The sequence below is a fragment of the Perca flavescens genome, chromosome 1 (genome assembly GCF_004354835.1).
Source record: "Perca flavescens isolate YP-PL-M2 chromosome 1, PFLA_1.0, whole genome shotgun sequence".
Classification (NCBI taxonomy): Eukaryota; Metazoa; Chordata; class Actinopteri; order Perciformes; family Percidae; genus Perca; species Perca flavescens.
The window spans coordinates 39,211,766-39,238,975 of record NC_041331.1 but is presented as its reverse complement, the minus strand read 5'-3'; the positions used below and the strand labels follow the sequence as shown (position 1 = coordinate 39,238,975).

Genomic DNA, 27,210 nt, shown 5'->3' with positions numbered 1-27,210 from the left:
ACGGAGCAGGGACCCCTCACTACATACTGTATATTGTATCAAATTAAGTTGCATGTTAAATTGGGCATACAATGACGTGTAGGGCTGCCTTACATGCCTTTCTAGTAAATGGAGTACTAAGCTATTAAAATAGTAATTGTTGGAATGTCTTATTAATCATGTTTTAATGTTAAACATACATGTGGCACTGTCAATCCTTAGGATTACCAGGAATTTAAGTAAATAAACAGTAATTTTAGCATTGTAAAATACACTTCATTCAAAGTCGACAGAAACAAACAAAATAAAACTATGAAAGCTACTTTGGGTTGTCTTTCCACTTTTCCAACCATCCGTACTCTAGTTTTGGTTGAAATAAAAACAGTTGACAGATTTCCATGTGAATAGAGAAGGCTCGATACCGATTCTGATACCTGAACTTGCGTACTGGCCGATGCACATTACCGATACGATACCAGTGTGTCATATTTTATTATGTTTTAACAACTGTATACTACTATCCCTGTATGGATGTGATATGATATATAACAGCTGTATACTACTATCCCTGTATGGATGTGATATGATATATAACAGCTGTATACTACTATCCCTGTATGGATGTGATATGATATATAACAGCTGTATACTACTATCTCTGTATGGATGTGATATGATATATATAACAGCTGTATACTACTATCTCTGTATGGATGTGATATGATATATAACAGCTGTATACTACTATCCCTGTATGGATGTGATATGATGTATAACAGCTGTATACTACTATCCCTGTATGGATGTGATATGATATATATAACAGCTGTATACTACTATCTCTGTATGGATGTGATATGATGTATAACAGCTGTATACTACTATCCCTGTATGGATGTGATATGATATATAACAGCTGTATACTACTATCCCTGTATGGATGTGATATGATGTATAACAGCTGTATACTACTATCTCTGTGTGGATGTGATATGATGTATAACAGCTGTATACTACTATCCCTGTATGGATGTGGTATGATGTATAACAGCTGTATACTACTATCTCTGTATGGATGTGATATGATATATAACAGCTGTATACTACTATCCCTGTATGGATGTGGTATGATTTCTATCTTTGTTGTCAGTCTGGCTCAGGTTAAACTCTTGTGAAACGTGAGCAAAAAAACAATGAATGCCCCAGAACTTTCTTTTATTCTCCAGTTTGACCGTCAGTTATAACGGAAACAGAACATGAATAAACTACTTCAACGAAGATTTTCTTTAGGGCTTTATTACGTGGTATCTGATCGGTGCATAAACTCCAGTACTTCCCGATACCGGCGTTTTAGGCAGTATCGGAACATCTCTACATGTGAACATATACACGCTAAAATTATTGCTTTTTTAAATTGAGTCTGGTGGGTTTAGCGCTAGAGACTTCAGAGCTGTTCTTGGTTAAACAGAAAGGTCTCAAAGAGGTTTTAAAGGTCCATCTCTGAAGGGATCCTTTCCATAATGTTGTCAGACACACACAGCGAGCAATTTTGTTAAGGTAAATACAAGCTGGACAATTGCTCTATTAACTTACATTGTAGCTTGTTTCTCTGCTGCCGATCTCACCTAATACTGGACCGATGTCAAAGATTGTTGTTCCCATCAGTCACTTAGACAAAGAAACAGAGGAAAATAGAGAGCCAGTTTGAAAAATAAACGGTAGTCACCCTTCAAGACATTTCAGTTTTTGATATCAATAATTTGGTGGCCCACATGCAGTAACTCTGAGGATCCCTTAGGGGTCCCTGACCCCCTGTTGAAGATTTCTGCCATGGACTAAACTTTAATAACGGACCCCCCCAACAGCCAGTCGGAGGTTTTAGGATTCCCAGTGTGCGGTTAGAACAGAGGATGCAGTGTCTTCCTGGAGAGACAGTGGTCAGTAACCGAGCTCTTCCTATGAGACTGACCTCTGAACGCGCCGCTGACTTCAGCTTCCTGCCGGCTCACAGGAGGGATGAGATAAAGATTTGTGGTGTTTCCACGTTTTCCTGTATACTCTCGTGCTGCTGTGTGATATCTGTTATTAAAACAAATTGTTACTGATCCAGAGACGGAATGTAACAGAGGCTAAATATCTAGCCTATTAGTTTAGTCTGCAGACAATATATAAAAACAATATGCAATTTTACATCATTTTTTTGACCATGTTACACTTCACTTGAAAGTATCTACATAAGAGTGACACTGTCATGAACGTGTCATAAATATTATAAACAAGTCATAAACGTTTATGACCTAATGCTTCTTTTAGTAAGGGTCATTCTTTTTTTTTTCATGACAAGTTAGGGTTATTTTTAGGGTTAGGGTTCATGTGTCATGTCACTCTTATGTAGATACCTTCAAATAAAGTGTTACCCCATCTTTCCAGAAAAATGCGGAGTTTTTTTGTGATTGTTGCTGGCAAAAATCCTTGATTATGCGGCATGTTTTCTTAAAGAATGCAATGGAATATGCGTGATATTTATGCAATTTTATGCTATAAAATTGAGGGAACTTGCAAAAACTGCAGACTGAAGTGATTTCCCCAACACCCTGCTTATCGATGATGTTCACGTCGCATAATTATGTCACTTAATAACATTCCCATGGCAACAGGGGAAAATGTCTGCTCTTGTGTGAAGTTAACTCAACATTTTTCAACTTTCTGCTAAGATATATGGATATAGATAATTTTTTGCAACGAAAATGCGGGGATTATGAAATCCCGCATATTTTGCGCGGAAATCAGCAATTAATGCGGCGAAAGTGCGGCGTATTTGAAAGAATGCGGCCCCCCTTTGGCTGCTTATGCATTGAATTATGCGATCGCATAATCACGTTTTTCTGGAGGGACTGGTTACCAAAGTAATTTAGAAAGTTTTGATGCTCACCTTGACTTAACATTCATTTGGCTTCAGTGGTGCCCAAAACGGCTTGGGTGCTGCGCCCTGGCTTCTACTGACACAAAATGTGCTATTATTTTCCAGATTGTGATCATGTTATATTCCACACCTTTTTGTTTCATTTTGGTTTCATACAGTATAATTGACCAAAAGCCTTCTGAAATCATCCATTTCTGAACAACAGCCCACTATTTCACACAGACGTTTATTGATTTCCGACCAGATTTAAAATAATATAAAAAAATAATAAAATTCCCTTATTCTTCTTTCACAGAGTGGGGTAAATGCTCCATTGTTGCAATTTAGGAACGTTCACACATTTTTTTCAAAGACTGTTAACCCCATTAGCGCCTTAGTCACACTACACACATGGAAATGTATCATAAACTCGCTATTTTTTTTTTTTTTATATTACATATTTGTAGCAGTTCATTAACAAGTTACACCAGATATGAATGAACTGTGATGGCTAAACAGTTACCCTTTTCATTGGCTTCATTAATTCTAAGATTAAAGCTATAGTGCGTAGTTTCTGTCTCCCCCATGAGGAATTCTAAGTAATGACATAAACACTGTCGGTGCGTTCACATGATACAAGCCTTCCGTGATTGCGCTTCACTACCCCCCACCCCTCCTCCACGCAGTTGCTAGTAGCCAAGGAGGACACGGAGGATTAAAAAAACATGGACTCTTCAGAAGAGGTCAATGTCTTCACTCGACTCGAGTTTCTGCGAGCGAAAGTCGCCAGACGCCACCAATTTCTAAACACAGCCACGCTGAAAAATCCAGAGAGAGTTGTGAGGAGTCTTAATTATCTTTGTAGCAACTACAATTTGGCAATGGCTTGAATGTAACGGATGTTCATTATTATAAAAGAGTTACGCACTAAAGCTTTAACTGCTCTTGATAATGCCTCTGGATTCGGTTTCGGGGCATTTTCTCATATTTGTGGTTATATTTGTGATTGTAGACATGCCTTTTGATAATAACAATAATCACAGCATGACATATTTTGGCTCCCCTTGCAGCAGGAATCCAGTTGTCGACATGCATGAATCCCTTTCATAGCTGCTGTTCTTACTGGTGAAGTGGAGGGGTGTGTCTGTGTTTGTGCTCGCCTGGAAAGGGTGTGTTTAGCCCTGATAAAAGAGCCATTAGTTAGCAGTCTTTATGGAGCCTTTCACTGCTCCAGCGGGGAGTGACAGAAGGGGGTTGTTCCCGGCTGGCAGGCCCAGGCCTTGCGCCATGGGTCGGCCACCTCTGCCTCAATAGCAGGCCTGTGTGGAGACCCAATGTCAGGACTTTCTGGGAGGGAAGTTGTTTCAGCTGCTTGTTAGCTGGCCTGTGCTCTGCAGTGTGTGGGTGTGAGTGAGTGCACTTTTATGTGTTTGTTTGAGGGCCGTGTGTGTGTGTGGTGGGGGGGGATGGGGTGGGAGGGGTTGTTGTCTGTAGGAGGAAATGAATCTTTTAATCTCATTCAGGATAAAGTTAACCTTGTTGCTGCATGACAAAGACCTTAGTTACAGACGAGTGGGAGTGTTTGCATTTTGAAAAGGCCGGGTTTGGCCTCACTCTGTGAAATTCCTCACAGCCGATGATAAACTCAAGGTTTTTATAATAGGAGCTGATATTTGAAATTCTTAAGAAAGCAGGGCAGACACCATTGGGCCGTTACTGGGGAGGAAACGATGCGTAATCTGTAATAAAAGATGTATTACTTTGAGGTGGGGAAGGCAACTGCAGTACTATACATTTAACAGTTGGTTCAAATAGAGAAGAGCAGGGCCACATACTTAATTAATTTCAGATCTTTTCTCTGTAATAAAATAAAGTAGAGCTGCAAAGATGATTCGATTATTTGGCAACTATTAACTATTTTGATAATCGATTTAATCGGTTTGAGACATTTTTTCATGAAATAAAAAATCAATGTGAATATTTTCTGGTTTCTTCACTCCACTGTGACCATAAACTGAATATATTTGAGTTGTGGACAAAACAAGACATAATAATCTAAAAATAATTTTGGGTTTTGGAAAACCCTGATCAACATTTTTCACCATTTTATAGACCAAACAACTAATCGAGAAAATAATCAACAGATTAATCAATAATGAAAATAATCGTTGCAGCTAGTGCTGGGCGATATGGAGAAAATCCGATATTGTGATATTCTTGACCAAATACCTCGATATCGATATTGCAACAATATGGTAGGGTTGGCAATTGGTGCTTTTACAAAATACTAGATAAAAGAATTAAAATAAAATTAGATAAATAATCATCAGTAATGTGGATAAAATGACTAAGTGGGTAAAGGCCTAGAACAGTCTGGTAAGTTAAGAAAATATCATCACTTTACTGTAATGTAGCCTTTAAAACCAGGAAATGACAACCCTTACCATATTACGATATTACTATATCCAAGATCTAAGACGATATCTAGTCTCATATAACGATATCAATATAATATCGATATATCGCCCAGCCCTAGTTGCAGCCCTAAAACAAAGTAAAATAAAGAACAAATAAAGTTGTAGATAAAGATGTACATTTTCCGCACTTCTCAGTTAGTACTTGCCGAGGCAACTCTTTTGCATTGACTTGGACTGGTGTCTCCGTATGTTACTGGGCAGCGATGACATGAGATGGTGGAATCCAGTCCACCAGGGCCGTCCCAGTATGGGAGCTCAGCATGTCTCCTCATGTGGCTCCGAGCTGACACGGGCACACAGCAGGAATGTGACTCCACAATATGACCTAAAAGAAATGAAATGTCACACGTGAGGAATGCTGGGAACTCTGTGTTCAGGAGGAGAGGTTACCACAGGCCAGGTTGGGTGTGTGTTGTCTTGGGGCTGCAGAGCCGTCAGCCCTCAGCCAGACTAGTTCTGCATCGGTGCAGAGAAATTCATGAGATGCCACTGTGTTTTATGGAGAAAAAAAACAGGAGGGACTGTGTAGGAGTTGTTATGTATGTCTGCAATCCAAACTTTTAAGAGATAGTTCTGCGTCAGTGTTTCCCCCATTGTATTGCAAACGCGGTGGCCCACCGGGCCTAAGTTCCCCCCCCCCACCAGGCCTAAGCCTCTAAGAATATTTCATCTCAGGCTCGGCTCTACATTGTCAGACCTGGTTCAACTTTCATCAGTCTAAACTACACTTTTTTAGTCTTGGCTGTACTTGCCAACAGTAGCATGCATCATACTGTATATTTGAAAGATCATGTTTAATGTTTAGTATACTAGCATTGATCTCAGCGTACAGCGGAGGCTTACAGGAATTTGGGCATTACGTTTAAAGATATCCTGTCATGAACTGAAGTGTTGGACAAGTGGAAATTTAAACCTGTGGGTTGGCTGGATGAAAAGTCAGTGTATCACAAAAGTAATTAGGATTCAAATGATAAAGACAATTGCTTGGGAGAGACTTCACATACGTTTTTTCCCCCACTTTTTGCACATCTCGTTGACGTTTGACCAACAAGATGCATGAACTCATTAACAGGCAATCAGTTGACTTAATTAAGGGAGGTGCTTCTTCAATAGGATATTGTTAATCTAAGCATGCATCACTTTGAATGAATATCAAGTAGGGCTGAACGATAAATCGTTTTCGAAATCGCGATTTGAAAGAATGCAATTAGCTAATCGGGAAGACCGCGATCAATCGACTGTGAAATATGTAGTTGAAAGTTTGGTGTAATATTTGGTTTAACATTTTTTATTTCTCTTTTCATTATTATATTGACTGTTTTTTCATAAGATAAATGCTGGAATAATATTACATATCACAGATTGTTTACAGAAATGTCTTATTTTCAATGGCTTTTTAATTTATTTTTTATTACTTTATTTAACATAAAAAATAAATAAATCACAATCTGGCTGGTAAAATTGCAATTAGTTTTTTTCCCCCAAAATTGTTCAGCTATAATATAAAAAAATGTTTTATGTAACTTGAGCACACCTCAACATACAGACTCTTTTTGCTCCTCATGTAACTGAAATTATACCACAATTCAAAACAGTATTTTCATTTTCAGTTTCATACAGCGGTCATACAGCCACTGCTGTTTCTATTTGACTACACTTCCGTGAGTCTTTGTGCAGTATCTTTCCTCAGTTACTATTAAGGCAGCTCGGTTATGGAAAAAAATCCTGATCACGATTATTTAACACAATTACTCATTGACTTTTTGAAAGATGTTGCATTTATTGAACTTCAACAACGGTGAAACAGTTCAACAAGTCAACAGTGAAAACACCTTGAACTGTGAAATTTGCCTTTATGCTTTTCCCATTTGGAACTTTTTTTTTCATTCAGAACAAGACAAAATAATTAGTTTACTTGCAAAACGTAATGTGCAAAATAATCGTTTTTTCTCGATTACTCTGTTGTTGTGATCGTTAGGAGCCAAAATCTAAATTGCGATCAAAGTTCGATTAATTGCACAGCCCTGGGTACTATCAACTATAAGAGGACATTTTTATTGAAAATCGCTTTCTATTTCAAGTGCCAAGAAGACACACTTGTTTAAATAAAAAAACAGTTTGAAGTGCTTCTTGATTGCCTCGTGGCTTTGATAAAAGATGAAAAAGTCTCAACAACAGTAATTATCCCGGTAGGGAAGCTAAGCTGTTTATTTAAAGGCCAAATCCGGCACAAAATGAACCTAGGGGTTAATAACACATGTGTACTGAGTCGACCGTTCTCTGAGATATGTTTTCATGCTAATCGAATGTGACCAAGTTTTATCAAAAACCGCTAATTAGCTTGTAACGCTAGTCAAAAGGCTCAACGCTTAACAAGGCTCAAAATAGCACCACACTTCCACGGTAGCATACTACATGTAAACCGAAGCATTGAGAACTTAGTAAGTGTACAGACAGTTTATTAAAAAGATAGTAGCGTTCACGTATACAGGCACGCGCCATCTTGGGAAAACAGTCACGACCAGTCGAACGGCGAACGCCGTGCTTGAGCTACGTTGCTGGTTACTGGTTGCACGGCGTTCGCCGTTGTAGTAGTTGTTTAGCCGCCAACAGGTGACTGTGAGCCGGTCCTTTCAGGGGCCGTGCTAGTGGAGTTTAGCCAGAAAAGGCGAGCGTCATGCGGCAATGACTATTAAGTTCAGGCACCAAAAGGACTAGTCAGGTTTAAGAAAAAGATTGTGGTTTGGATCAAGGCGTTCCCGAGGAACGAATGAGCTTCCTGGGTGAAATCATTTTTTTTTCGCTGCAAAGTGAACTCTCTGGCTTGAAAGCGCTGTTTTTTCCATTAAATATTGAAGTTCATATTTAAGTGTTTGATATGCCTTGCCGAGTGCCACTACTGTATAACCATGGAATTGCAATTGAGGATTTAATTCTTGCATGTTTTGTTGTGCATGATCAAAAAACATCCCCCCCCCTCTGCTTTTTTTCCCCCCCTCTCATCACAGATGGATGGAGGCCTGTCTGGACGAGGAGTTGCCTCCTACCACGGAGCTGGAGGAGGGGCTGAGGAACGGCGTCTATCTGGCCAAACTGGGCAACTTCTTCGCCCCAAAAACCGTTTCCATAAAGAAGATCTACGACCGCGAGCAGACGCGTTACAAGGTGAAAACATATATAATGTATTTATCCATCAGAGAGAGATAAATGTCAGCCATTGAGGATGGCAGTCAGAGGTATGAACAATATAGTTGCATGCATTTCTAGGGCCAAGTAATGTGCTTTTAAAAGAACTTGTTAAGGAGATTAAACTGGAAAGATTTCAAATCCTGTTAAAAACATCACCTGCTTGGAGTCTGACGTAGTTAAGTCTAATCTTCCAGGGCAGCAAGTCCTAAAGTAAAAGACCAAAGCTGATGGTTATGCTGTTGAAAAGATCCTCCTCTTGAAACCATCGATGAGTATTAAAGTGTCACACCTACCTGCAATTCTTTTTGATATTTCCATTAGCAGGTCAAAAACTGTCACGGCTGGTTCTCTAAAATGCAAAAGAATCAAGATAAAATCACAATAAATACAACAAGAATCACCAATAATAAAAAAAAATACATGATGGATCAAAAGGTAACAATAAAATGGAGCGTGTTGGCCTTTTTTAAATGGATGGTTAAAAAAAGGAACAGCATGCCCCTCTGTGCTGCTAGTCCTACTATCTTCTTGCCTGGGGATGCTACCAGAGCTTGTCATTTTTTTTATAGCTTTTGTAAATTACACCAAAGTGTTTTGAACTTAGCTTTGGAACCACGTTGCTGTCGTTTGACCAAAAAACTGGTTTCATGTGTGTAAAGAAGGAACATGTTACTCTCCATCATTTTCATCATCTAACTGTGAGATATTTGAGGTCATACAAACCTCCGTTGAGTCTTTACCGACATGATATTGTTTGTAAGTATAGTTAATTGTATTTCGCTGCTTTGTGTTGTAACCCGGCTGAAGCGGTTGCTGTTGGATGAATGGGACTTCAGTTCCTAGCTCTTGTTGCCAGTGTGAATGAGGCTGGGATCTGAGTTTCTTGTGTCCTGAAGTTTGGTTTCTCTCTTACAGGCGACGGGTCTCCATTTCAGACACACAGACAATGTCATCCAGTGGCTCAACGCCATGGCCGAGAAGGGCCTGCCAAAGGTCAGCATGGCTCGCATCCTTCCAATACTATCTCTCACATGCAAATGTTCCTACAATTGAGTGGTTGTTTAACTTTATTTTATAGCAAGGGGTTTCTCCCGGACCAGTCAGTAAACCCTTCAATTAAGATTCTGTGTAAAAATGTTTTTTTGTATTTAATTCCAGCCACTAAATTTATGTGGTACAGGTGTCCCTGCCTGGAAGGACTTTATCAGTTTTGCATGATTTAGGTCATTGACTGCAGTTCATACACAGTTTAACTGACTGTTTCCTGCCTTCAAGGCATCAGTTGGTGCCCGTTATTTTCAACGCCGTGTGAAAATCAACTTGTAGAAAGTAGAATATTGCTCGAGATGCAGTAAATGGTTGTCACGTAATAATGTAGCTGTGATGAAGAAATGTTTTGAAGACTCTGCTTGCGTCTGAAATTCCATACTAACAAGCTATTTAGTAAACTGCAACAGTATGTGAGATTTTCAATATGTCTGAACCCTAACTATGAAATCTGCAGTACATGAATTGCATTCTGCAGCCATTGGCAGGCTTATACCCACACAGTCTACATCCAGTTAGTCTTAAAGGACAAATCCGTCGCAAAATGAACCTAGGGGTTAATAACACATGTGTACCGAGTCAACACTTCTCTGGGATATGTTTTCATGCTAATCAAATGTGACCAGTTTTAGCACAAACCGCTAATTCGCTTATAAAGCTAGTTGTCGGGGCACGGGTAAAGTAAAAAGATACCGCTATTTCTATACCACTAACAAGGCTCAAAATAGCACCACACTTCCACTGTAGCATAATGAGGGTCCCTACATGGAAACACAAGCATTGAGAACTTTGTAAGTGTACAGACAGTTTATTAAAAAGATAGTTTATAAAGACCGTAGCGTTCGCGTATACAGGCAGGGCACATCTTAGGAAAACAGTCATGACCAGTCGAACGACGAACGCCGTGGTTGAGCTATGTTACTGGTTGCACGGCCATTATAATCTATCTTTTACTTACTTATACTGTAGTGAAATGAACTCACTGGAGAGGAGAAATGTCAGTAGATTTGTAAACTGAGTTTTGTAGTTAGTCGGTTGAAATGATTTTGCCTGTTGCCTGTTATATTCAAAGTGATTTTCTGAGAAGTTTCTGCTCGGTCAACTCTGTGGAAACTCTTGAATATTTGTCATTATGTTGGCAAGAACAGAAAATTGAGAAACGGCCCAGAATATCACCGATTGGCAGCTTCAACAGAAAATACAAGTAGCTGCCTTCAAAACTTCTATTTCAGTTGCGTCACAAAGACGATGCCAGGGCGTGTGAATGCACATCTACGTTGTGTAATCTCCTCATCACTCCTGCACACATGCTGCGACACGCTGGCATGCTTTCATGGACTGTGCTGAAAGTGCCGCTCTGGTCGACTCATATTGTCCCCGTCCTGTGTTTCAGATCTTCTACCCTGAAACTACAGACATCTATGACAGAAAGAACATGCCACGCTGCATCTACTGTATACACGCACTCAGGTACTCTCTCAGTTTGTGTCTCACTTTCTTTGTCTGTGGGGGCTTTGCAGCATGACGTTTCAGTGGTGAAGGGCTGAAGTCAAACACAATTGGATCAGGAAACCACAAAGAAACACACCTTTTCGAGGTCAACAATCAGATATTGTTCTGTAGAAATTGTGTGTTTTTCATTTATTGGATTGCAGGTGCTCAAACAATTCCGGCTTCCTCGACAAGCTGTGTGTTCCCTGTGGTCTGAGCATGTTTCAAGCCTGTGACATTTTTACGAGGTGAACGGGGCCGTTTCTCAGCCAAAAGGCATTCAGTGGTACAAGCTGTGGAGCGGTTTGTTTTAATAGAGCATTCCACCAAAGGTAAAGAGGATGCAGGGGAGTCAGGAAGCAAACCAACGCAGCAGAGGCACGCTGTTGGTGTATGTGTGCACGCTGCAGGTTCTATGACTGGCCCAAACACAGCAGTGTTGTAGTCAAGACCACCTGACCTGAGACCAAGTCATCGGCAAGACCAGAGTGTATCGAGACCAAGTCAAGACCAAGACTTTGAGGGGTTGAGACGAGTTAAGACCAAGACTTTGAGGGGTTGAGACGAGTCAAGACCAATACTTTGAGGGGGTTGAGACGAGTCAAGACCAAGACTTTGAGGGGTTGAGACGAGTCAAGTCCAAGACTTTGAGGGGTTGAGACAGAGTCAAGACCAAGACTTTGAGGGGGTTGAGACAGAGTCAAGACCAAGACTTTGAGGGGGTTGAGACGAGTCAAGACCAAGACTTTGAGGGGTTGAGACGAGTGAAGTCCAAGACTTTGAGGGGTTGAGACGAGTCAAGACCAAGACTTTGAGGGGGTTGAGACGAGTCAAGTCCAAGACTTTGAGGGGTTGAGACAGAGTCAAGACCAAGACTTTGAGGGGGTTGAGACAGAGTCAAGACCAAGACTTTGAGGGGTTGAGACCGAGTCAAGACCAAGACTTTGAGGGGTTGAGACCGAGTCAAGACCAAGACTTTGAGGGGTTGAGACAGAGTCAAGACCAAGACTTTGAGGGGGTTGAGACAAGTCAAGACCAAGACTTTGAGGGGGTTGAGACAGAGTCAAGACCAAGACTTTGAGGGGGTTGAGACAGAGTCAAGACCAAGACTTTGAGGGGTTGAGACCGAGTGAAGACCAGACCAGTGCGAGTCCCACACTGCATGCCGTGATAACATGTGGAAAATGCTAACCACCCACTCCTCAAAATGGTCTAAAAGAGCCACATTGCCATTTAAAAAAAATTATAAATAAATAAATAAACACCCACAGAAAAAAAATTAAGATCCTTCTTAATTCATCTCTTTTATTGCCAGAGGTGTATCATGAGAAATGCCTTGATCAAATAATCAAAAGGCAGTTGTGGTCTTGAAATCAAATCCCAATTATTCCTCATCCAAGACTGAGACAAGACCAAGTAAAAAAATGTGGCCAATTCCGAGACAAGACCTTCTAAATGTGGTCTTAAAACCTATCTCAAGTACTACAACGCTGACACCGTTGGTTCAACTGCTGTCGATATTGATGCTCAAATTTGACAGGATCACGTTTTAGCTCTAAAAAATTTAAATCTACTGCAGAACTACAACAAATAGTTTATCTTGGGGGGGCTGTGTAGCAGCATAGAGCACGGATGACTTGATGACAGTGTATCAAGAACAACACAGGTCCAGACATGATGTTCTGATATCAAGAGCCAGACTAAATCTTTCAATTCCATTCAGTTTATTTAAGAGGGTGGACAGCGCAAACTAATAAATCCCATGATTTTACATGAATTATGAATGCCAGGTTTAGCTAAAAGGCTATTTTTGTCTGTAGTCCCCTGGCCTCGATGTTAAAGGCTTTTTAAAATACAAAGAAACAATAAAGAAAGGCAACACAAGCAGAGCCAAACTTGGCACAAGACACAGCATAGAAGCAAACATGATTCCTCCTTTTTCTTCTTGTCCTCCTCTGCCCTCTTCTTCTCGTTCTTCTTGTCCTTTTTCTTCTTTATCCTCTTCTTCTTCTCTTCCTTCTTCATCTTCCTATTCTTTTTCTTCTCCCTCTCCTTCTTGTCCTTTTTCTTCTTTATCCTTCTCTTGCTTCTTATTCATCATCTTGCTATTCTTTTTCTTCTCCCTCTCGTTCTTCTTGTCCTTTTGCTTCTTATTCCTCTTTTTATTTTTCTCCTCCTTCTCCCTCTCCTTTTTCTCCTGTTTCTTCTTCTTTATCCTTTTCCTTCATCTTCCTCTTTGTTTTCTTCTCATTCTTCTCCTGCTGCTTCTTCTTCTTCCACTTCCACTTCCTCTTCTTGTACTTTTTCTCTTCCTTGTCCCTACTCTTCTTCTTCCTCTTCCTCATCTTCTACTTCATTTTCTCTTCCTTGTCCCTGCTCGAGTTCTTCCTTGTCCTCCTCTTCTACTTTTTTCTACTTCTCCCTCTTATCCTCCTCCTTTGTCTTCATCATCTTCTTCAATCTGAAGTTAACTTTGCTATCTGTTGTCCATATCAATAAAAACAGCAACATTGTACTGTCTGTTATGTTAGAAAAGAATCATCTGCATATGGTTGAATCACATTGATTTCACAGCTTCTCAAAGTGACACGAGTGGCAGAGGTGGGGTGTTCAAACATCTGTTTCCTTGCCCTAAAACGATAGGGCAGTGTTCTGGTATTTTCTGTGTCCGACTGTCTGTCTTTGAACCCCCTTTACTCCCCTCGGTTTGCTGTGGCAGTTAGGTTGTACTGAAGTTGTGAGCAAGCATGAAATGGCTTTCCGTGTACTTAGTTCTGTATTGTTCCTGTTCTTGTGTGACATTTCACCTCTGCTAATGTGTACTCTGTCATGTTTCTTTATTTATTATGTCCCTGTCCTCTTGTACAGCCTGTACCTGTTTAAGCTCGGCCTGGCCCCCCAGATCCAGGATCTGTATGGAAAAGTAGATTTCACTGGTAAGCCTGAACACGAGTCCGTACGTCTGTTTTCCTCATTCTGTACCTGTTTTCCCAATTATGACATATCAAATCCAGAGCATTACAAATGTCACCATGTTGCCAAAGTGAACGTAACGTTTAAAATGTGTTGAAGTTCTCTGCACCCTGAAAGCAGCACTGAGGCTGTACATTTTCGTTTTGAAGTGGCGGCTTTGAGACAAAAACGATCCATGTCCACACAAGAGTTCGAGCTCCAGTAGCAGAACTGATCTTTGTCCAGGTTAACATGTCTGACAAGGCATCTCACATGACCATTCACATATTCACATACGCTGGGCACGCACATGCCGGGGTAAACAGGAAGTGGATTGTATGAGGTTACTCTGCGGTTGAAAGTCAAGGACGTATGTATGTAGTATAGTTGAATATAGTTTAAAAGAAAGAACAACAATGGCGAACAAGCTCACGGCGGCCGTACGGTACGCAATGCCAAGGGTACCACGGAGCACTCCCAGAGTTTTCAAACCAAAATGGGGGCAGCAGTGTTTCCAAATGCCTCGGAAACGCGTGTCGTAAGCATACCAAAAGAAACAAAATTTTAGGGCTGGATATTGTTAAAAAAATCCCATACCGATACCGTGACTTTGATATCGGTTCCTGAACGATACTTTTTTCAAAACCAATTCCAAATCCATTTTCACCAAAAGAAATTACAACATTACACATTACTGCCCAATCTATTTATTTATATTTCAGCTCCTACTACGTGAGCCCCCATCTCTGTGCGTAACGTAGAGTTTTTCCTGCGTGTATCTACAACGTGTAACGCTAGACAGCCAGTTAGCAGCATTATTAGATTTCGGTAGAGGCATGCTGCATACTTATTGGCTCACTGACGGTGATGAGAATTACTTACAGTAGGTATTGGAATTTGGTATTGAATGACGAGGCATTTTTTGATACTCAATACTAAGGAGGCAATTCGGTCGGTGCCTGCAAAGTATCAAATTCGGTAGCCAGCCCTACTCGTTTTCAAACCAAGTAAGTTGTGTAGATGTAGCCTGAGAAGGGTAGCACAGCAGCAGGCCGCAGTGTTCAGGAGCTGCAGGAAATGTGAAAGTCATTAGTAATTGTGAGAGCTTTTCCTGTCCGTTGACTTCCCGATTGGCCCCCCTGTCCCAAAGCCAGAGTCCGAAATCTGATTAAGCAACATGAGCCAGGAACAGTCTGTAACCCTGTGTCCACAGCCTCTCACTTCCCTCCGTCCATTCATCTGTTCCTTCTGCTCTGTCTTTCTCTCCCAGAGGAGGAGATCAACAACATGAAGAGTGAGCTGGAAAAGTACGGAATCCAGATGCCCGCCTTCAGCAAGATTGGGGGCATCCTGGCCAATGAGCTCTCGGTGGATGAAGCTGCATGTGAGAGGGGCTTGGGTGTCATGGGTAGAGGGGGCGGGAACTGCAATGCTGCAGACTACATAGAGTTCAGTCGATTCAGACTCTCATAATGAAACAAATACTAATCTCCTCGAACTTCTGTCATTCAGACATTTTTTGGATCTGTCAGTTGTTTACCTAAGAAACCCTTTCGGCTCTATTTTACTGCAGCAGGTTTTTAAGCACACATTCAACTAAAGGTCTGTTTTTCTCGACATAGTTCCAATTCTAATCAATCATTGTTGTGTTTTCTGAATCAGTCGAAAGCAGGGTTCAAAATTAACTTTTTTGTCCACCAGCCAAATGGCTAGTGAATGTTCAAATCTGACCAGCCACTCAATAGATTACCATTGGCTTATTTTTTGGCTGCTGAGTGAAGCAAATCTACCAGCCACTTGCATATTTTACCAGCATTTGGCTGCTAGGTGGTGCCTATTTTGAACCCTAGTCGAAAGTCTACAAATAAAAGGCTTATTATATATTTCCATGTCGGTGACAAGACACAATTACTAAAATGATCCAAGATGTTGAACACAAATTTTCTACAAATGTCCAAGATAATGGCTTTACTTACTTACTGATTTCTCTAATGACTTTGAATTAACATTGATTTACACAATGAGATTTTTGATAAGTAATCATCAATAATGTGGAGACAGTGACTAAGTGGGTATGGGCAAATAATAGAACAGCTAGAACAGTCTGAAAATGACATCACGTTGGTGTAATGCAGCCTTTAAAACCAGGAAAAGACCAACATTTATGTCCTATCACGATAATACGATATCCAGAGTTTAAGACCATATCTAGTCTCAAATATCGATATATCACCCAGCCCTACTATAAGGTAAAACATCCAGATAACGTCCCCCCATCTCCTCTTCCCTCCTCAGTACACGCTGCTGTGATCGCCATCAACGAGGCCATCGACCACGGCGTACCAGAGGGCACGGTGGCAGCCATGCAGAACCCCAACGCCATGCTGGTCAACCTGGACGCCCAGTCCGCCCACCAGTACCACGACACACTGTACCAGGCCAAGGGAAAGAAGGTGGCCAACTCGCGCAAACGGGTACGCAGTTTTTAAACCACGAGGATCACAGATGAATGCTGTAGTGTGCCCAGTTCTCAGATGGCCAGAGACGAATGGTGGCCCTGGGTGAATTATCCCTAAGAGGCCATAAAATGGCCCTGTAATAAAAACTGTGGCAAGCCATTTATCCACTTTTTGATTAGGACGTAATTAAACATACAGCCCGAAGCAGAAGAAAATTTGGACATCAGACAGAATGAAATGCTGAGGCTTCAAACCACTCGGGCAACAGAAACGAAAACAGCCAATATAGTCAAGAATGGCGGCTGGAAGATGGACTTGGGACAGAGAGAGAGGGATAAAATCCTCTCGCCTCTTGACAGATTTACCAGCAGTTTCTTGCAGTGAGAGATACATGTCAGATTTATGTTCTAGAAATATAAAAGGTTTGTTTTGCCAATAGGCTAAGCAAATACTTTACATTACATGTAATTTAGCTGACGCTTTCATCCAAAGCGACTTACAATTGCCATATATGTCAGTGGTCCCACGCACTCTGGAGCAACTAGGGGTTAAGGGTCTTGTTCAGGGACACATTGGTTGATGTATCGCAGTGGGAATTGAACCCTGATCTCCCCACGCCAAAGGCATGTGTCATATCCACTGCGCCATCACCACCCAGAATTAAACACCAGAAATACACCAAAATAAATAATTATAATAAATACATTTGACTTTGGTTTTACTTTGATGTCCTACTCACTAGTAAATAGACGGTCTCTCACATCACCCCTGTTCTGAAGTCTCTTCACTGGCTCCCTTGTTGCATCTTCAACCATATTTGTGAGCTTGCTCTTTTTAGGTCTAATATGTTCAATTTGTCTGTTCCATGCCTGCGATTTTTTTATGGAAAGCACTTTATGATTTGTATCTGTAATAAGTGCTCTATATCTATCTTACTTACCTACTGCAGGGGGGGGTGTAGGTGTAATAAGTGTTGCTAATGTGTAATGCTGTTATGTTTAACAGCAAATGGAGAACGCCGAAGCAGAGAGAGATATCTACGACGAGCTCCTCACCCAGGCTGAAATCCAGGGCAACGTCAACCAAGTCAATGGTGAGACACACACACACACACACACACACACACACACACACACACACACACACACACACAGTACGTTACAGCTTTTGAAACAATCACTCCTAGACTGTGGAACACTTTGCCACATGTTTTAAGAGGGACTGCATCTGTTGAAATCTTTAAAAAGCAGCTAAAGACACATCTCTTTAGTCAGGCTTTCATTTAGCCTCATTGTTGACTTTATTATTTTTGTATTTATGCTTTTGTGTTTTACTACGATTTATTGTTTTTTTTTTATGATTATTGGTTTGTTTTAATGTACTATTTAGTTGTACTGTGAAGCACTTTGTGACTCTGTCTGTGATAAGGGCTATATAAATAAACTTTACCTACACACTACCATACTGTATTACACGAATATAGTTAAACAAGAACACACACACACACACACACACACACACACACAAACACACACACAGTGCGTTTCACTATCTTTGTGGGGACCCGTCATTGACATATTGCATTCCCTAGCCCATTACCCTAACCTTAACCATCACAACTAAATGCCTAACCTTAACCCTTACCCTCACCCTCACCCTAACCATAACCTAATTCTAACCCTAGTCCTGAAACCAACCATTAAACAGCCCTTTAAAGTTGTGGGGTGTCCGGACCCCACAAGTATACTGTATTACACGAATATATTTAAACGAGAACACACACACACACACACACACACACACACGCAAACAAACACACTGTTGCCGCAGTGACATGTCAACCTTTCTCCTACAGTGAGCAAAGCCCTGAGTGCGGCTGAGCAGGCGCTACTGAGTGGCGACGAGGCAAAGTTATATGAGGCCCTTAAAGCCGTGGGCACTCAGAACCTGCAGGCCCAGAACAAAGGCTGGTATCTCAAACAGCTGCAGGCTGACCGGGAGAACAAAGACCAGGTAGGGAGCAGTGTGCAAACCAAGCTGTGCATTTATGTCAAGAAAGCAGTCGAACAGTCTGCTTCTCTGTCTCCTAAGTGTAACCTCAACTTGATCTCTTCCTTATTAGGTGTCTCCGGGAGAAGCCCTGACTAAGGATGAGTTGCAGAGCGGCGTACACGTGGCCAATGAGATTGCAGAAGGCTACCTAAAGAGTATGCACATAACTCATACATCTATCTTCCCCCTTTCTACATCTGTATCTACAGCTGCAAATAACTATTACTCTCATTGTCGATAAATCTGTCACTGTGACGCTACAAAATATTCACATTTAAGAAGCTGGAATCTGAATTTTTCCTTTAGAATCAAACCTATTATTTCATTATCAAAATAGTTGACGATTTCATTTAATGGTTGGACAACTAATCCTTTAGTCTTTGCTGCAATAGTTCTTGTAATTCACTCACGATTGTTGATTGTGTGTGTGTGTGTGTGTGTGTGTGTGTGTGTGTGTGTGTGTGTGTGTGTGTGTGTGTGTGTGTGTGTGTGTGTGTGTGTGTGTGTGTGTGTGTGTGTGTGTGTGTGTGTGTGTGTGTGTGTGTGTGTGTTTAGTGTTGAAGGCAGTGGAACGCATCAACAGTGCCATTCGGGCGGGGGTTCCAGAGAAGACGGTGGAAGAGCTGATGAGCCCCGACGCTCAGCTGCCTGAAGTCTACCCCAGCGCTGCAGACCTCTACCAGAGAGAGTTAGTCAGCCTGCAGCAGCAAAGCCCAGAGGTACCCAACAGAGAGACACACACACACACACACACACAAAGTGAAATACACAGATGTACATACGTAGAACCCATCACATATTATTTACAGAAGACATGTAGCTTTTGAGGCTAACTTACAGGATGAATTGACCTGAAAATAGAAATGACCTACCTCGCCATCAGTCGGTACCACACGGGCGTTCATACAGTTTATACTACGACAGGTGTGGTAGGGTTATCTAGCCCTCGCTGTTGATAGCAGATTTTATTTGATAAACTGATAAATAAAACCTAATTTACCTCCTTCCTGATAATGATAACTTTAGGGCTGCCCCGTCCTGAAATCGGTTGTTTTCACGACTAATCGACTAGGACGGGGCAGCCCTAAAGTTGTCTTAGTCAACTAAGATTTCTTTAGTCTATCATGTCATTTTTTAAAATGCTTTTTCATGCTGAATGATTTATTTCCAAGAACATTATGAGCACACCCCTGGTAAAGATGAGGTTTTAAGGTCCCATGGGATGAAAATTTCACTTTGAGGTTTTTTTAACATTAATATGAGTTCCCCCAGCCTGCCTATGGTCCCCCAGTGGCTAGAAATGGTGATAGGTGTAAACCGAGCCCTGGGTATCCTGCTCTGCCTTTGAGAAAATGAAAGCTCAGATGGGCCGATCAGGAATCTTCCCTTTATGACGTCATAAGAGGGAAGGTTACCTCCCGTTTCTCTGCTTTGCCGTCCCAGAGACTTTGGACATCATGGCTTGCAAATTTGCATTTATATAGCGCTGTTCTAGTCTTAACGGCCTCTCGAGGCAAATAAATGTTAGTTGCAGCACAAGGACATTATTTTACTTCTTGGAAGGCAGCACAGTAGTAGTAGTAGTAGTAGTAGTAGTAGTAGTAGTAGTAGTAGTAGTAGTAGTAGTAGTAGTAGTAGTAGTAGTAGTAGTAGTAGTAAGAACATACTACACAGTCTGCCTGTAATCCATACAGTACATAACATTTCCACTTTTAAAACCGTGACGTCTCTTTATTTCTCGTACCTAATATCCAATTTAACTCTGGAAGAACAAATCAAGACCCCATCAACGTGCTGATTGCCTCTGGTAGTCTTCGTTGGCAGTTTGACAGATGAGGTCAATTTGTGTCCCGTGTCCCACAGGGCTCGCTGTCCCACCCCGAGCTGCTGGTTGCCGTGGAGATGCTGTCATCGGTGGTGTTGATGAACGAGGCGATGGACGCTGGAAACCGCGACGCCCTCTGGAAACAACTGTCCAGCATTGTCACTGGACTCAGTAATGTGGAGAATGAATACGCACAGAGGTACACACACGACACACACACACACACACACACACACACACACACACACACACACACACAACCAGGAGTCAGTGACACGTCTTAGTGTGGTTTTGAGGTTTTTGTGTGTTTCTTGAACGGACTGAGGCAGGCTGTTGATGTGTGTGTGTGTGTGTGTGTGTGTGTGTGTGTGTGTGTGTGTGTGTGTGTGTGTGTGTGTGTGTGTGTGTGTGTGTGTGTGTGTGTGTGTGTGTGTGTGTGTGTGTGTGTGTGTGTGTGTGTGCGCGCTCCTCAGGTACATGGACGAACTGCTGCGTCTTAAAGCAGCAGCCAGAGATGAGGGCTCCAAATATCTGACCTGGAACGACATTCAAGCCTGCATCGACCAAGTCAACCAGACTGTGCATGAGGAACATGAACGTAAGAGACCCACTCGCACCCAAATGTGTCAAACTCGCAAAGAAATTTTACGCTGCTTTGTTTTTAGTTAAATGTAATCCTTAATTCAGAGTTTCCACCGGGTCTCAAAAAGTCCAAAAAAGCCAATCCAGACACCAGTCCTATAATCCCAATGAGGAAAGCAAGGAATTGTTTAGGGCTGCAACTAACGATTATTTTAATAATTGATTAATCTGTCGATTATTTTTTCGATTAATCGATGAATCTGTTAAAAAAAAGCATTCATTTACATCAACTCAATACATGCATACTTATTGTTTTAGTTAATAGTTGTGTAAAGGTAAGTAACCCAAATAGCAGATACAGACAGACAGACAGAAAGACAGACACACACACACACACACACACATTATTCATTAAATTATTACCATCATTGTAGTAAGTGCAAGTTAAGTTCGTTTATTCACACTGTTATATTTGTCAACAATAACTGATATGGGACAAAGCACATAATATATACATAACAGATAAAAAAATTAATGGGCCAAAAAAGGCGAGTGAATAAAACAGTGTCTTTAGTCTTGCAAAGTATACCACCCCTGCTTTATTACTGTTATTACCGAGCTAACGCTAGCTTGTCATGCTAGTCAGCTGGATAACGAGTAAACCGCAGCACCAGAAGAGCTGAACCTCAAGCTGCTCCGCTCCGCGCTGCTCCGCTCCACGCTGCTCCGCTCCGCGCTGCTCCGCTCCACGCTGCTCCGCTCCACGCTGCTCCTCTGCGCTCAACTCAATTTTTTTTTTTTATCCCCGCGACTAGGTGGCCTAATAGTTGCGCGACACAACGAATCGATAATTAAATTCGTTGCCAACTTTTTTAGTAATCAAATTTTATCGATTTTATCGATTCGTTGTTGCAGCCCTAGAATTGATCCAGACTTCAGTTCTTTTTGTCTTGTAGCTGCGACTAGTAGCTCGAGTGTGACGTCACATCCGTGTCGAAAAACGAGAAACGAACTCGGGGTCCTCTGAGTTCAGACGACTTGACGAGTCGTACATACGACCTCGGTGGCGTTCTTTTTGCAGCTTCCGGTTCTTAACTCCGAAAAACGACTCGTAGATCAACTTCGGTGGACAAAAAGAACGCACCATATGTTTCCCCACTCTGACATCGGACTTTTTTGATGTCGTGATATAGGTCTTATGGTGTGTTCTTTTTGTCTTGTAATCGCGACTAGTAGCTTGAGTGTGACGTCACATCCGTGTCGAAAAACGAATAACCGCGGGGTTGTTGCGTTCTTTTTGTCACACAATACTACGAGTCGGAGAAAAGATGACCCAGTTATTGACATATTACACAGTTTGATACATGAAAATTACGTTTTGATTAACATTAACGTTCGGCTACTGCTCTGCTTTCTGCTCAAGGCTCGAAGCCGTTGTTGTCATATAGCAACCGAGCGTCTCTAGCCAATTTCAGCTGCACAAGCTACAAAATAACTAATCAGGCGGTATTTAACTCCTAATAAGACTGTAGAGACATGCCTATAGGTAGCAGTATACAGCACTATGTTTAACTCCTAATAAGACTGTAGAGACATGTCTATAGGTAGCAGTATACAGCACTATGTTTAACTCCTAATAAGACTGTAGAGACATGTCTAATAAGACTATGTTTAACTCCTAATAAGACTGTAGAGACATGTCTATAGGTAGCAGTATACAGCACTATGTTTAACTCCTAATAAGACTGTAGAGACATGCCTATAGGTAGCAGTATACAGCACTATGTTTAACTCCTAATAAGACTGTAGAGACATGCCTATAGGTAGCAGTATACAGCACTATGTTTAACTCCTAATAAGACTGTAGAGACATGCCTATAGGTAGCAGTATACAGCACTATGTTTAACTCCTAATAAGACTGTAGAGACATGCCTATAGGTAGCAGTATACAGCACTATGTTTAACTCCTAATAAGACTGTAGAGACATGTCTATAGGTAGCAGTATACAGCACTATGTTTAACTCCTAATAAGACTGTAGAGACATGTCTATAGGTAGCAGTATACAGTGCTATGTGTACCACTTCTTCATTTGGTTACAACAAAGACAAAAGTGCTTAAAATTGTAGAAAACCACAATGTTTACTACGTGTGATGCACAACGTAGCCATCTTTGAAAGTGAACTCGGGGTCCTCTGAGTTCAGACGACTTGACGAGTCGTATATATACAACCTCGGTGGCGTTCTTTTTGCAACTTCCGATTCGTAACTCCGGAAAACAACTCGTAAATCGACTTCGGTGGACAAAAAGAAAGCACCATTAAATTTCATTCATTATGGTCCTAAAAAGGTCTTATAAAGGTCTTAAAAAGGTCTTAAAAAGTCTTAAATTTGACTTGGTGAAACCTGCAGAAAGCCTGTAATTGTCAGACGATGCCAGGTCTTGACTGATATTACAGACGTCATATCTTCCAACTCATTCTCTCATGTCATTTTGTGATCACAGAGTTTTCTGTAGGTCTGCTTGTGTATATGTGCCAGGGATGTTAATTTGATTTTTTTTTTTTTTTTTTCCTGACCGATAGCCGACCCTTGATCATTAACTGTTAACAGACGAAAAGAGCTTATGACGCAGCTTGTTAGTGGAAAGTTAACGCTAACACTTTTCTTTTACAAAGCAAAAAAAAAAACATGTATTCTACTCAATTGTAACAGTTTAACTGTAATAATATTAATCTGTCGCAATTTTTATTGCGACTGATGAATTGGTTAAACCGGTAATTGGTTAAACGGTTAATCATTAACATCCCTAATTTGTGGGCTCCTGGGTAGCTCACCCAGTAAGGCGTGCAGAGGCTCGGTCCTCGGTACCCCTGTCTCTCTCACCCCTTTCATATCTAAGCTGTCTTGTCCCAAATAAAGGCCTAAACCGCCCTCTTTAAAAAAAGAAAAACTAAAAAACATCCCTAATTTGTGCAGGTATTGCCGCCATCGGACTGATCAATGAGGCCCTGGATGAAGGGGAACCCACGAAGACCCTGGCCATGCTGCAGAACCCCTCCGCCAAGCTCACAGACGTGGACCCGTCTGTGGCTCAGCACTACCATGACAAACTGTTGGAGGCCCGCAGAGAGAAGGCTCACGTAAGACACAAAACGCAACATGCACAGCTTTCTGGGAAGAGCCTTTCTGGTTGTAGAGAGGTGGGTGTAGAAAATAGATGTTCAGGTTATCGTCCGTAGATAAGTATGAGGTTTTGGATGATTATGAACTTCACCACGGCTACCATGTCATGAGAGGGTGTCCTGTCGCATCGTTTGTGTCTTGTATTCAGGTGAGCATTATGCAAACTCTCCATGCAAACAACCTGGCCACAGTTACATCCAGACTTTTGACAAGCATTTTACTGCAGCTCATACATACAGTTGGAAGCTGTGTGAGCTATATAAAGTATGACACATATTGGTGTTTTTAAAGATAATTTTTGGGGCATTTTTAGGCCTTTATTGACAGGACAGCTGAAGAAATGAAAGGGGAGAGAGAGGGGGGGAATGACTTGCAGCAAAGGGCCGCAGGTCGGAGTCGAACCGGGGCCCGCTGCGTCGAGGAGTAAACCTCCTACATATGGGCGCCCGCTCTACCAACTGAGCTACCCGGGCGCCCCTTTAGGTGTATTTTTAACGATTCCAATGAACTTAATTGTTGTAAATGTAAAAAGAGGCCAGTTTCCTGCTTAAACTAGCTGTGAGGCGCAACAAATGTGCAGCTGTTTGAGGTTCAATATTTGGTTTAGTTCAGGCAGCAACCTGTCGGATAAGAGCTCAGATGTCTGCTTCTGTCTCCCAAAATGCTGCCCAGCAAGGTATCAGGGCAATGCACCGGAATTACATTCAGGATTTTGTATTACAAAGTAGTCTTTCATACGCTCAAATTGTGGGACCCTATGTCCCTAAGTAGCACATGTTCATTCTATGCAGGCTGCTGGTTTTTCAATGTAAATAGCTAGCACTAGCTCCAAAAGTCACTAAAAGTGGCCAGATGTCGACGTCATCACGAGTCACATGCATAAAGCTTAGTGGTGGTGTTATATTCATTGTCGATTAATCTGTCAATTTATTTTCTCATTATTTTCTTAGTTGTTTGGACCAGTTTAACTTGAACATTTTGGGGGAGCCATTCATTCATCCACCAATGCCAAAGAGGTCTAGGCAGGGTGCATTACATCACCTGAAAGCCTCAAACGTTTAAAGACAAAATGCAGTATTTCATATGTTAAGTCACCCTAATACCCAAAGCTCAATGGGATCCCAGACCCCTTGTGTTTGCACATGGCTCCATGTGACTCAGGTCTCTGGGCCCCACATGACACACTCGGACTGCTGATGTCATGATGTGATCATCTATCCCCCCCCTCCCCGCCCACTCACTTCCTGTCGTATCTCGGTCTGCCTCCTTGCTCTCTGTGTCCCTCACTTTGACCCATCTTCTCCGTTTTCATAACCACTCGTTGGACTTTGACTCGTGCATCTCTGAGTCCAGAGAAGGACACACATTGGACTTTGGTCTTTCTGCTGCTCTCTCGCACTCATTTGCCTGCTATCTTCATGTGAGGCGAGCTGATGAATGTGGTTTTTGTACGTGTGTGCGTTTGTGCAGCACATTTGCATGTGATGTCACAGGAAAGACATGTTTTTTGTTTTTTTTCCTGTCGTAGGAGAAGCAAAGGGTTACCACAAAAGAGCTACATGTCCGCTCTCGGTTTCTTAAGAAGAAGGTCTGTAAATAGAACAACCATCAGTGTATCCATTTTAGTACAGAGTCTGTTTTTAAATACAGATAAATGAAGTCCCTTATCAAGCTTAGACTCCAAAATACTTGGCCGCTGCCCACACTGTTTCAAATGTCAACATCGAAACCCTTGACTACATCGTGTGGGAACTCGTCACACGTTCATAACGGGAACCAGAAAAAAAATTACAAGCGACAAAACAGGAGAGGGGAAAAAAAAGCAAACTATTTTCCTGCCGATTTCACAGGCATAGGAAATAACAAGGCAGGCCTCAGTCGTGTTTTGCTTCCATAAAAGGGCAGAAAGCTGACCACTATATTAAATGGGCCGGACTCACGGGCACACACACACACACACACACACACACATCCTCTGGTTGTTGATTGGTGAATGTGGCTGTGGCTGTTTGAGGCGATTAGCTGAAGACGGAGGAAGTAGTTAGAGCAGTGTGAGCTTCCTGTTGGGTTTCAAAGGATAGGTGGCAACGAAATGTTCCCCCAGCTGAGAGGGAAAGATCTTAGGTGGCGGGGGTTGACTAACGAGACGTGGCCTATATGTAGGGCTGAAACTAATGATTGTTTTCATTATCGATTATCAATTGATTAGTTGTTTGATCTTTGGAATCTTGTTGTTGTTTTTAGTACTTTAGTGTTTTAAGTCTGCTTGGTACTTTTGTCTAAATATTGTATGTACCATTTAGGAAATCATATTAATGCTAGTGCTTACAATATTTAATCGCATTAATGTCATAGTTAACTCGCAATTAATCTCTTTTTATCTATTCTAAATGTCCCTTGATTTTTTTTTCTCTTCATTTTAATGCTCTTATCAGCATGGAAAAGTGAATCGGCTTGCTTTGTGCTTTTGTCGCCTGGCTTTGACGAGGGGGCGGTGAATTGGCATCAGCTGTGTGCTCGGCCATCAGCTGTGTGCTCGGCCATCAGCTGTGTGCTCGGCCATCAGCTGTGTGCTCGGCCATCAGCTGTGTGCTCGGCCATCAGCTGTGTGCTCGGCCATCAGCTGTGTGCTCGGCCATCAAGTGGTATTTCAGACTGGACGTGTTGCGATGATAGCTCAGTTCACAACCACAAAACACACAGATCACTTTGGTCTTGTCAATGGAACCATTTGGCGACTTTTTAAAAAGTAAACTTTCCATTCAGAATCTTATTGGCATCCATTTCGGCGTCTCGCGCTCGCCATCCACTCAAAACGTAACGTTAGCCTACTACTCTGCGAACCCAAACAAGTGTGTGCGGCGTGCCTGTTGTTTAGTTTCTGGTCTAGCTAGATCCGGTGTGGTGTTGTAGTTTTTCTAACGTTACTAGTTGTTGCAACAGCATGTGAAAAGAACTACAAAGTTTGCTAGGCCGAAAAGAACGTTAATCTCGCGATTAAAAAAAAAAAAAAAAAAAAAAATGTACGCCGTTAAAATGGGTTTGCATTAACGCTGTTAATAACGCATT

The 27,210-nt window shown here is 41.7% G+C and overlaps 1 protein-coding gene across 1 annotated transcript in view; it reads left to right on the top strand.

Annotated features, from left to right (window-relative positions):
- The window catches only part of iqgap1 (IQ motif containing GTPase activating protein 1), a 77,594-nt gene that overhangs the window by 22,994 nt on the left and 27,390 nt on the right, over positions 1 to 27,210 (top strand). The window contains exons 3-15 of the mRNA XM_028573165.1: positions 8,367 to 8,523; positions 9,463 to 9,540; positions 10,988 to 11,064; positions 13,954 to 14,021; positions 15,308 to 15,421; positions 16,333 to 16,511; positions 17,502 to 17,589; positions 18,352 to 18,509; positions 18,619 to 18,703; positions 19,104 to 19,267; positions 20,412 to 20,572; positions 20,847 to 20,971; positions 23,935 to 24,098. Of these exons, the coding sequence (XP_028428966.1) occupies positions 8,367 to 8,523; positions 9,463 to 9,540; positions 10,988 to 11,064; positions 13,954 to 14,021; positions 15,308 to 15,421; positions 16,333 to 16,511; positions 17,502 to 17,589; positions 18,352 to 18,509; positions 18,619 to 18,703; positions 19,104 to 19,267; positions 20,412 to 20,572; positions 20,847 to 20,971; positions 23,935 to 24,098 (1,618 nt within the window). The remainder of the gene's footprint in view (positions 1 to 8,366; positions 8,524 to 9,462; positions 9,541 to 10,987; positions 11,065 to 13,953; positions 14,022 to 15,307; positions 15,422 to 16,332; positions 16,512 to 17,501; positions 17,590 to 18,351; positions 18,510 to 18,618; positions 18,704 to 19,103; positions 19,268 to 20,411; positions 20,573 to 20,846; positions 20,972 to 23,934; positions 24,099 to 27,210) is intronic.